Source organism: Elaeis guineensis, chromosome 3 (assembly GCF_000442705.2).
Source record: "Elaeis guineensis isolate ETL-2024a chromosome 3, EG11, whole genome shotgun sequence".
NCBI lineage: Eukaryota > Viridiplantae > Streptophyta > Magnoliopsida > Arecales > Arecaceae > Elaeis > Elaeis guineensis.
In genome coordinates, this window is record NC_025995.2 from 92,706,685 (window position 1) to 92,719,473 (window position 12,789).

General features: G+C 37.2%; 1 protein-coding gene across 1 annotated transcript; it reads right to left on the reverse strand.

The window, feature by feature from the left end:
- Nucleotides 1–362: 362 nt before the first annotated feature.
- LOC105041990 (AT-rich interactive domain-containing protein 4) lies at nucleotides 363–12,296 on the reverse strand. The gene is given in 16 exon segments (XM_010919081.4): nucleotides 363–662; nucleotides 910–924; nucleotides 927–999; nucleotides 1,091–1,191; nucleotides 1,942–2,040; nucleotides 2,149–2,286; nucleotides 2,369–3,004; nucleotides 3,285–3,458; nucleotides 3,538–3,673; nucleotides 4,912–4,943; nucleotides 7,542–7,598; nucleotides 7,820–8,108; nucleotides 8,191–8,279; nucleotides 8,688–8,741; nucleotides 11,677–11,868; nucleotides 12,008–12,296. Coding segments are annotated over 16 exon segments (2,355 nt in total). The 5' UTR covers nucleotides 12,152–12,296; the 3' UTR covers nucleotides 363–536.
- Nucleotides 12,297–12,789: the final 493 nt, after the last annotated feature.

The window sequence follows — 12,789 nt, forward strand, 5'->3', positions numbered from 1 at the left end:
CAGTTATGCATACGTACAACATAATAAAATGCATCCAAACTCAACAGCTGTTATCATGCTATCATATGCAATGAAAAATTGATTACCACTACATAGAACTACTCACAACGGCTGCAGTTCATTCATGAGTTCATTCATGAGCAACCAGGTGCTCCCAATGAAACCCAAATTCAGAGCTTCGAGGGTTTTTTCTCCCCACCATTCTTTAATTCCAAGTGCATGAGATACCACTATTCCGTTGTCCCAAATTTTAAGTTAAACAAGTCATTAACTTTGCTGCCTTTTTTTTTTTTTTCTTGTTTTGTTGGAGTCTAAAAACACAGGAGCCATCCTGCAAATGCATCGCGAATGAAACCACTATCTGATTAAGCACAGTAATTATTTTCTTTCTTTTATGTGTAGTTGTGCACTATATTTAAATTTCGGATGGGGCTAAACCTTAATGGAAACAACAATGAGAATATTACAAATGAACCCCTAAACAAATTGGGGCCCCTCTATTATCAAAAACAAAAAGAAAGAAAGAAAGAAAGAAATTACACATGCCGTGAAACAGTGGATGTATTTGAAAAACCATTAACCATTTTCTGTGGTTTTTTCTTATAATTTGATAGGCTACAGTGAGGGCATATGTATTCCAACCCGTCTGTCTTCGCATAGTCCTGTAATTACATCAAATCAAACACAAAGTGTCAGAACATTTTAAAACAATCAAAACTTACAACCAGTCACAAATGCTACCATATCAAAGGTATTTTGTATGGGTTATTTAATCCGAAAGAGTAATTACATTTTAATGATATAAAAACTACCAATATGTAACAGCAAGAGCTCTCAAGGATGTAATTAAAATGGACAGCCAACAAAGATGTTTCACATTGTAAAGCAATCAGCAGGAAGCTAACACACCTTGAAGGTACCTAGCCTTGTCGTCTATCACAACCAAAGTGGGCCCATTCACCGCATAAGCCGCAGTTAACCCAGTCACCGGGAGCGCTACTGGTGAAAGACTCAATATACTCCAATATCAGAGTTGATTTTGAGAACAGAGGAGAAGCATCAAACAAGAAGGGAAAATTTGACTACACACCTGTGACACAGCAAGCAACACTCTCCATCCACATCATCATGTGCTAATTCATACTCGAGCAAATAGGTTTCATAATGCCTTTTAAGAGTATTTCCAACACCCTGAAAAAATATACAGGAAAAATGAAGAAAAAGGAGAATAATTAGTTTTCCAGCATTTTTATATGCACAGCTCCAATATTGTACAATAGTGTTGATATGTGATATGAAAAAATTAATTTAGAATTATAAGGTTCGCCTTCTTGGTATTAGATATTATATCGGTATGGTATTGGTACAATATTGGTACATGGGGTCAGTTTGGCATACCAAGTACTGAGCCCCATACCGAGTCTCGATTTGATATCAATATGGTATGGTACATCCAATATGAGATGGTACAAACCGATACAACAAAGCATAGGTCGTTTATAAGTCTTTGTGATAAAAGATAACCTAATCATCCATATTTGAACAACTTTTCTAATATAACTATGATATCATTTATCTAAATAATGAACGTAAGTTGCATGCTATTCATCATTTACTGACATTAATCTCATAGGCCACAACTACAAAACCCCAAGGAAAACAGCTCTCCACCCACTGGGCCCCACCTCACAGCCTACATGCTGTGCTAGCATGTGGCTCCAGATAATAGAACCTGCAATTCCTGGACCTCCCATAATTGATATGCCAAAAAAAAAAAGGTTCGCATAAGAGGATGCAATGAACTCAAAAATATATCCTGTTTTTAAGTCATAGTAGATCTGTTGTAATTTTTCACAAGCTATAAAAACGCAGCTTGGTGTGCAGCAGACGGGGGGAACTAATAGCAACAAGAGACGTATATATACAAGATAAGAAACATACAGTCATTCTATTGATCATTGTATGGTTGCGCATCTTTGAGAAAACTTGTCCTTTCCAATTTATGCCATTTCCGACATAAAAGCCTCCTCTTGACACCACCTGGAGCAAGAGATAAGAGTCATAATCTCAAAAAGTAATTAAGGAGAAACATGATAGCCACAGTAAGCCTGTAAAATGTGCGCAAAAAGTTTCCAGATAAAAGTTAACCTCTCTGTACAAATTGTACAGGTCCAGGCGCTTTGCATTTAGTATGGCATCGGGAAATTCAGATATCCCTCCTTGGGGGACAAGCCGGCTGTGGCCCCTTTGGATTAAAAACTGCATAACATCCCTCAGGAAGTCCTCCTAGAGAAGACAATTCAATAAAGCTTAAATAAGCATTTGTTTGAGCATCTCACTGACAAATAGATGGTTTAGAATAGCTTACTTCAGGACAAATTTGAATGGGCAACCGGTTACATCCATGCTTCTTCATTGGCAGTGGATTCAGTGAAATTATCTGTTGAGCATGGAAAGAACTAGACAAGGATTTTCTGTGTGTTGTGGGGGCAGCTGGCATCGAACTATGCTTCACCGAAGGAACTATTGACAAGTTAGGCTTCACCTGATTCCCTTCATATGCATCAGTTTCAGGTATTCCTGAAAAGGGCAGCATTTTGCGCTTCCGAGAGTGAGGAATGGGCCTCATTGCAGCAACCTTTGATCTTTGCCTCATAGGCAAGATTGTTAAAGGAGTTCTTTCAATCGATATCTTTTCCCTCTTGCCATTTTTATCAGCATTTGCACCAGCCACCCCATTTTCACCAACATTATTGCTAGGGGTGACACGATTTGATTCTAAACCTGGTTTGGACCTTTCTTTGGTTATAGAGGAAGACCAACTTGGCAAACAAAACTTGGCATTATCTTGCATAGGCAAATCTGAGCCCTGTCTTGTACAAAAGAAAAGAAGGCGATCTGCATCTTCTTTTTCAAAAGCAGCAACAGGAGTACCCTGAATACTTGCAATGCCAAGTGTGACCAAGCTACGGTAAGAGACTTCAGGTGCAAGATGCTTCATGACCTGTGATTCATATAAACATGCAACAAGCTAATACTTAGCAATGTATATAAGCATTAACAGCCCTAGCTACTGAAAATCTAATTTAGCCCTTCCTACATTGGGGTTACAGTAATAGCAAGGAAGGAACTTATTTCAAGTATGTCACTCCAAAAGAAAAAAGGTAATGACAAGTTGACCAATTCAGGAAAACATTGGAGAAAAATATAAGAATATATGATGTAAGAATCAAAAGAATTAGTTGATATTTACATGAGTGAAAATGGGAAAACAAGATAGAAACCTGGGCAGCCCAAGTAGGGACTTTCATGCAAACTCCAAATACAGGTGCTCCACAAGCTATGGCAACCGAATTTAAAGGCTCAAGTCGAGATAGATTGCTTTCTTCATAATTTGGCAGAGCATGAACTAGCTGACTCTTTTCAATGAGCTCGTTCTTGATGTGGGATTCCAAAAGCTGCAATTGAGCACATAATGATTTACTAACATGAAGCTTAACATCTCACAAAAAGTTAAATAATACTAAAAGCTTGTACCTGATCATCAAAACAAGTCTGTGCACTACCAGAGACCAAAAGTGAGATATGAGCAGAACTGCAAGTTGTGATATCACAACGCATCGTCACAACCCCACGAGAAAAAGTCCCAGCTTGAAGAGGTGGAGGCGCAGCACTGGCAGAGAACAGATCTCATCAATAAGCTCACTGTCTTGTGATTTGTCATTGGAGAAGGGGAAAAAGGTAATAATGCCCATATCATGCATAATGAAAAGCATGATAATAAATAAATAAATAAAGACAGCTAAACTTCAAACTTTAGCCCATGTTCATTTCAGCTCATAAGAGTTTACACCCACCTTGGAAAACCTAGGACACCAATCAACTGAAAAAACTATACGTCTTCCTGTTATTTTAAGTCGTTAAATTTCTAAGTATTTTGAAATTTAACAGATTTAAGCTAGGAAATTTCGATATACATGATATCTTTGTAGTAATTCCAATTTAGAGTTCCTTCAATAAGTGATATTGTTCTTAGTATCGAAATTTGAATAGATGCTATAGACGTGAGTGAGAGACATTTGCAACAATTACTGGATAGAGATAAGTGCAAGAGTTTGCCTTGAGATACTGTTAATTAGCATGCGCTTGTTATATGCAGAGTATCAACAAATGTATATCTACACTAAATGCCCCTTGTTACTTCTCTCCATAAAACAATGAATTGAGAATGACAGTTACAAGAAGCATCCAACAATTATGAAATGAAGTATGGATAGACGCTGCATGTAATACCAAGTCCAACTATGAAGTTCAATCTTAACCATTCATATCATCTAAGCATCATCAGCACAGGGCCCATGCTAGTGGATCTAATAGAGCAGCCAGGGATGCAGCTGGCCTGCATTAAGACCAACAATCCTCAAGCAATTCATATAACCTTATCTCCATTAGTAAGAAAGTTCTAGAAAAGAGAGAAGCCATGAATCCCAAATAATACGAGTAGTTTTGGCAATTAAGAAATGACCTAAATCCCAAATGAGTGCAGAAGCAATTGCATAACTCCAAGTGCAAAAATGGGGTCAATCACTATTAATTTTTGCATGAGAATAACGACACAGACTGCCGTTCTATTAAGCATATGTGCCACCATAGCCATCTTTCTTTACCAATTTTACCATGAAGCACTGATGGGTCAGATTTATCATGCAGCATGCTAACAAAAACATAACAGCCCGTCGAAGGTATGAGAATGAAAATGACTTGTGGATAGATCAACTGGACATTAGTTACCCAAATAAAAATAAAAATAAAAATAAAAAAATGCAGTGCTATCTCAAAGCCCAATGCATCATTGGTGAAGGCCATGCATGTAACCTCCACCACAGCTCTAGAGACAGCTTAAAGATATACCTGACTCGGTTATGAAGCTTACTCCCCCGAATCTGTAAACAGTAGCAAAAAAAATGAGTCAGAGGAATTATAATGCAAGCTACTAATGCAAATACGAAAGGATAGGCGAGGAGGGGAAAAGAAAAATAGCAATCAGAATAAAGCAAACCAAGATGCATGTCAGAAGGACATAATCTTAAGAACTGGATCGTCATTGATTTAATATCCTTTACTTTAGGAAAGCTGTAAATAGTGAATTACTTTGTCTTGGAAAATAAATATACACAGACATACATTCATACATACACACCTATATAAATACAGATTTACATGTACATATGTACTTATGTGTATATGTATGTATATATGTATAATGAAGAAAGACCATGGCAGTTCATTCCAAGTCCTAATTAATGGTATGCCTTTTTCCCCAAGTTAAAATGCTTCTGAAGCCATATGTTCAACACACATGTGAAGAGGATGTGTAGAAAGGGATGGGTTGTTAGAGGAGGAATAAAAGGGGCAAAGATCAGAAACTAGGGTTACGAAGACAATGATATTGGTTTTGCCTTAATATCAACTCTAAGTCTCTTTCTCCCAAACCTGAAGCAGTTCCTAGGAACAGAGACCAAACCAAATCAACAATCTCTACTCACTTAAACTTTTATATACAGTTTGCAATTAATAAGATGGCATAAGGTCTACATAGTTTCCATCATGATGCCCCTGAAAAGTGTTGTTTATGAATTATGGCACCATTCTCATCATAATGCAGATACATATAACGAAAGATAACAGAACCTTATTTGATTCAAGATAGCGAATGCAATTTGGTCTAAAGAGCTAGGATTAAAAAATATATATAAAGAGTCATGGGAGACTTAAAGTCCTGTCATACAATAATGCAGGGAAGTACCCAAGATCCATATCTTCTTTCTTTTTTTTATTTGTTTTTGTGTGTATTGGGTGGTTTTTTTTGTGCGTGCGCGCATACTAGTTATACTAGTTATAATGAACATACAAATACCTGCTACTGTTAAAGATTTTAGATATAGGAAAATTTTAAAAATACCTTAGCATGGATTGGGACCTAATATATGTTCCATATAAAATTGTTTAAGATTAATTTGGTACATTACGTTCTTAATCTAGACAAGCTTAAGTTTTAATATGACAAGCAAATCGCTATGAATTTGAATCTTGGAGGGCATGAGACTCTTATTATACATTAAATTACAAATTCCTAAGGAGAGTTCCCTCCTTGGACTCCTTAGAGTCCAATAATTTTAGGACACTTTTCTATAGAAGTTTAGTATGGTTTAAACCTCCAAATATAAATCTAATTAGAGTCATCACAGGAATTGAAAAGTTGGAAACTGTGGCCACTTTTATAAGGTGTTAGGATATACTATACATTGTAAATATATGTTACATCAGGTACAAAGGGTACTTGGATTGGATTGGTGCATCCACTGTTGTTGGGATGCCCTTGGGGGATAGGGCAAGCATCTATTTCCTAGTTGGTGGGGAGTGTATGTCAGGATTTGGAAGAAATTTTCTTTTTGTAAAAATATGGATTTATAATGGGTTTAATATCTTAATTTGCTCTGTAAGATGGTAAAGGAAAGGTAAATGAATTTAGAGTAGCATTGGTGAAACATGGGTTGAAGTACCAAAATTGGTATGCCTAAGGTATGAAGAGGTGTAGTACAATGTTGTACACTACTATACTAATATATGATATTCCTCTTAGTGTAGGCACAACAAAAAATAAGATGAGATACATATACTGGCATCATTCTATAAGGTTGGTCCATTATGATCTGGAGGTCACAAAGTGTGAAACATTGAAATAGCCTCTCGACAAGAGCAGGCAAGACTGCATGCATCTAACCCTTCCCAGACCCCACAATGGTGGGAGCCTTGTGTATTGGACTACCCTACCATATGTTGGCATGGTGTGGCTCCAAGGATTGTACCAATGCAAGCACCTTATGGGCACAATATAGTACAGCTAGCACAAACAAGTGTACACATACTTGAATCCAGAAGTGGAAACAATAAATGTAAGTGTGAATGCACTAGCTATATTTTCTCGAAAAAATTCCCCTCTCTCCTCCTTGATAGTTAAACTCTGTATCAATCTTCAAAAGATCTCCTGTTTGCTGTGTGCCCATTGAAATAGAAAACACTTAAATCTATTCTTTACTAATTCCCAAGTACTCAAAGATTCTATGTCCATCCTGATTCAAACTATTTTCAGATTTACCACCTGCCCATATCTGTTTTCAATTGAATATATAGCAAAATCATCAAGGAATCTCTCAAGACTCCACCATTCCATCTTGAAGATCTGAACGCTAACTCATAGGTTTCATCCACCTTTGTTTTAAAAATCCTCTAAAACATTTATGATGCTATGAACAACAATGACTTTGCAAAATCATTCTAAAAGGCCACTTGAAAAATGCCCAAGTAGTTTTCCAGCTGAAATTATAACTAGACCCGCATGACAGATGATGCAAAAGACAGGGATTGACAACTCTTTTTTTGTCTATACATATCAGGCAAGACGTGTTAAACTCAACCATAACAACACAATAAATTAAAGATTCTCTAACATGAATAATTATTTTTTTCAGCATACTTACTTCGATGTTCAAGAGGGCATTCAAACCATCTTCCAAGGAACCCAGCAGAAATGCATCCTGGAAAATTAGGAAACAAATAACCCATAAAATATGTATTATGATAGGTTATGACAAATGTTCAGGAAATAGATATGGAATAGATTAGGCTAAGCAGCGAGAGGGGGGAGGGACACAGAGAGAGAGAGAGAGAGAGAGGGAGTAATTATATAAACTTAAGCTCACCAAGGTGCGGTGCGGGGGGGGGGGGGGGGGGAGTAATTATACAAACTTAAGCTCACCAAGGTGCAGGGCAGTCCACAAACCAGAAATCTCACGTCCACATCCTCATCATAAATTTTTATAGCAGGAAGAGCTTCAGAAGAGCCTTCTTCTTCTTCTTCTTCTTCTTCGCCCATATCCTTCTCTGCAGGAGTTATATTGATCTTTGGAGCATCTCCTAGTAGACAGGGCGCAAGCTTACCACTAACCTTCTGGCTGTTGTCCGGCAAAACATGATTATTCCGTACACAGTATAAGCGGAAAGATGCATGTGCAAGTTGAAAAGCATCCCATGTATGGCTATATGAACTGCACCCAACAAAAAGCTGATGTTAGGCTGCATGAAGTTCCATGGATGGAGCAAGAGAAACAGATTAACAAATGACCATACCTCTGTACAACTGATAGCAATGCTTGGCGAAAGTGCGAAGCAGCATAAGATGAAAATGCATTCTTCCAATATATTACATATGGAACCCCCTGACAATTGAAAAAAATAAATAAAAAAATAAAAAATTTGGATCAGCATTTAGCCTATTTTGAAAGTGAGAAATGTGGTGCTCTCTGAAAAAAAGCATCATCTTCACATTCATAACACAGTGAAAGCTCAATAAGCAGAAATATATTGAGAAAAAGGTAATAATTGGTCATAAAATCATATAAACTGTCTTAATGCCACAACAATAGAAGGGAAAGGGCAATCAATAAATAATAGAAACTGCCTTCAAGATATATGAGCATAAGTGCCACCAAAAAAGCTGGATATTTCAAGAAATAAAATTTACACAATTTCAGCTCCTATTTGTAAATAAAAAAGATCTAATAAAGAAACAAAAATCACCAAGTAATAGGAAGCATGATATTCGGTACAGATTTGTAAACATTCACCTTGGAGTGAAGTGCCTGTGCAAGTTTTTCACTGTTTGGGACCTCCAAATAAACCTGCATCAACATTTTAGATAGTCAGATGCCAGAAAATGATATGTTCTAGAACTACCAGTACTACAAATCAAGAATAAATTCATACATGTATTCGCTCATATATAAACACAAACTTACACATGCATGTGGATAAAAACAGATGAAAATAAAGATGGAGTCACACAGTGCAAATTAGTGAAATACTGCAAAAAACAAATGTCATTATACTATAATCAATCACAGTATAGAAACTTGAAAGCAACATAGAACAAATTGAAAGGGTACAAAGAATGATATAATTTCACACCTGATGATTTCTATATATCAACCATTCCAAACCACAAAACAATGAAAAAAGATCAGTTGAAAGTAATGCCATTTTGAACCGAGGGAGAAACTAGACCATTTGCTCAAAGTATGTGATTGATTTATGCAATCAACATGGGGAAGCAATTCCACCCAACAATCCACTGCTACTACTGACAACCACTATAAATGTCATCAAGTAGAGAATTAAAAAAAAAAACTCTCAATAAGAAAATTATAGCATTTTCTTGGGGCTCGCAATTATTATTTCATGTAATAAATGTCGAGTTGCTGTTATCAAAAGGATCCTTGCAATCCAATCTTCCATCAATGAGGAATCACTAATGACTAATTCTAATTGCAAAAACCAGACTATCAGTAATACAATAATAAAGATCAAAGAATGGTCCTAAAAACTCAAATAAGCCCTTCAAAATATGGTTTTATAGGGGCTACTAGAACCCAGTATATGAACAAAAGGAACATAAACAGCATGATAGCTAATTTAAATGGCATGCTTAAAGACAGTTAATACTGGTTAGAAAACTGATGGAACAATTGGAAGGGTCTAAATAAGTATTGATATTAAGAACAAATGGATAGAGATTGTCCACTTACATATAGAAATATGAAGCTATAAGGTAACCCATTTTGACTAATATCATACAAAACATACTAAGCAAAGGATTTATAAACTGGCAGGTCAATACAGTACCATTGGTACTGCATCGTTCTGATGTGAAACCAACATGAGTATGGGTGGTAGAACACCAAAACTAGTTAAACTGGTGCATACTGACCATACAAGTCGATACCAGTCAGTATTGGCAGTACCATATTTGATCATACTAGGTCAGTATCTATGACTTTTCAGTGAATTTGATGTTCTAAGTCTCTGCATGTGCCATCAGTACCGGTACCATACCAACACCATATCATTCAAGTCTGGTATATACCACTAGTATCAGTGCCATACCAATATCTTGATAGAAAACTAGCATAGGGTTCGGTACCGGTTTTTAAGCCTCATACGATGCAGCAAATATGCCTATAAAAATCACTAGCACTAGAAAGGCATATTTGAATTTTCCCTTTTCTTTGTGATAAGGAGGGCCAAAGTCCACCTAATTTATTAAAGAATGAAAGAATAAGATGCCTTCATGTAGCAGTAAATAGAGAAGGCTTATAGCAACGAATTAAGCTGAAAGGAGTCTCACAACTATATCATAACTCATCCTACTTTTAGAATTATAGCAAGCACCCCATTTTTAACAAGGCTTAAAGTATTTGTCTAAGATAATGGATGCAGGTGAAGCTTTCCTAAGAAAAGTACAACCATTCCTCTCTACCAGCAAGCAACAGCAAGTTGCCAGAATCACCAGATCTCGTCCATTCTTAAGAGATGTAGGGATAAATTTTCTTCTCTATTTAATCCATAAATCAAATAAGGAAGAAGCTCTACCTTTGATAACCAACTTGCACCAGAGTTCGGTCTAAATAGATTTTGAGTAGCTGCAATTTAAGAAGGATGGTTAGCAGTTTCTGCTGGTCAGTTGCAAAGAGCACATCCTCCTGAGAGCTGCCAACCCTTTTGGGCTAGGTTCTCCTTCTTATGTATCTTGTTTTTGATGAATTCAACATTGGCCTACTTCTTTTGATTGATAACTGGAAGTCAGCAGGGAACAACGTTGGCCTATTTCTTTTTTGAGTTCAGCAGCGAACAACCTTACTGGCATCATGCTCCAAAAACAAATGTTGGGCATGGTTTAGGTCCATGGTGCACACTAAGTGCATAAGTGCAATCAATAAACCTTAAAATTCGTATCAAAATCATTACATGGAGGTATAGCAGCACAAAATCTTCATATTTATATCAATACACTAACTGATATATTTTCATACAACAGTCAGTGCACTGGTATTTTTGCAAGTAATGTTGTTTGAAGACATTGTAGCAATTATAATCTTGCAATGTGATATTTTGATACTATAACTTTATTAATAGGAATACATGTCTGGGGATGTTACATAGAGAAGGTGAATCTGGATCGCCATGAAACATATAAGATGAACTTTCCACTAATAGCATGAATCCACAATAATGTTGTAAGGAGAGGACAAGCAGGACAGAGACGTCGGATTGCTCTTTTTTTTTTTTTTAAACAACTCCCACTAAAAGCCATCTTTGTTAAAGGAAATACAAACCAGGTGGTGCACAACAACAAAGATGAAGGCATAAATTGGCACTTTATTTTGCAGCACTAGAAAGAATCTTCTTCTTAGGGTGTATCAATAACATTTCTCATATAAAGCAAGCAAACGAACCTTTTTCATGCTAAAGGAGACAAACACTACTTACCCTCATTATATAGCATACAATTACCAAATTACCATCACAGCAAGATATATCTCAACTAAAAGGATCGCACAGATGCATGCATATGTGTGGCATGCATGCAGGCAAGGCAAATGAATTAACAAATACCAAGTCATGACATTAAAGAAGATCATCATAAAGCATCAACTGAATCTAATATCCATTAATTTGAAAGCACTATAGCATCCCATTCCCAAAAACTATCAGCACATTGGACTATAGAAACAAAGGGAACACTGAAGTAACGAATGCTGGTAATTGCAGAATACTTACAATGGTAGGTAATGGAGGACTAATGAGCGAGCTAAATTCCTGGGGGTCCGAGGCATCAAGTGTTCCCCAAGTAAGAGAGCCAATTTCTTCCTCATTTTCGAGCTGCTCCCCTTGAAAGTATAGAAAATTTGGTTGCACTGATTTCTGAACTTCAGAAAATTTCTCAAATGTAGGATTGTTAAGTGTCTGAACCTGCATCAAACAAGGAAGTGGAACCCAAAAAAAAAAAAAAAAATCAAGTAAGAGGTATTGCAAGATATCAAGAACTAAAAGCTATTCATAAACTAAGGACAAAAAAACAAATGAAACAAATACATGAAACTACACCAACCTCTAATCTCCCAGACGAAACAAGCTCTGGATATGGATACAGAGACCGCCACCTCGCCTCCCCGCTCTGTCTATGGTCGAATTTCCCACACAAAACTGCGAGGAGACTGCAGTTTTGCTTCGCGAAGCCTTGAACGTGAAACATTATACCCGCATGACAATGCCAAGAGAAGAATCTACGAAGCCACTTACTTCGTCCTCCTCTCTACCCAAAAATCCACACCCACCAACAATTACAACCACCAAAGAGGAACAAATCCAGAGTCTCCAATTCCCTCCCCCAAATCAAACCAAATCCGGCCAAACCACCACCAAAACGAGCAAACCTTCCCCCAGTCGACCCGAGAACACCACCAATCAAGGGAAAAGCGAAGAATCGGCGGCTTTTCCGGCGAGGAACTGCTCCAAAGAACAAACCCTCAGGCAAGAAAAGGGGGAGATCGGAGGAAGAGTAAAGTAACCAACGCAACCCTAGCAGCACACAATCACCGACCCGGCCTCTCCTTAAAGATTACACATGAGGCATAAAATAAATAAACACAACAAAAACAACAACAACAGGCTAATCATCGAAAAAGGGGGAGACAAGCATTTGCATCCATCCATATCGATCATCGAACGCCCACACCCAAATCCGAACCCAAACGCGATAAAAATCCCACCTTTGTGTCGGGTTTTCGCTGTCGCCAAACGAACCCAATCCCCTCTCTCTCCCACACGCCGAGTCAAACAAAACAAAGAAAAAAAAGTCGAGAAAAAAAGAGAGATAGAGAGAGGGGATTG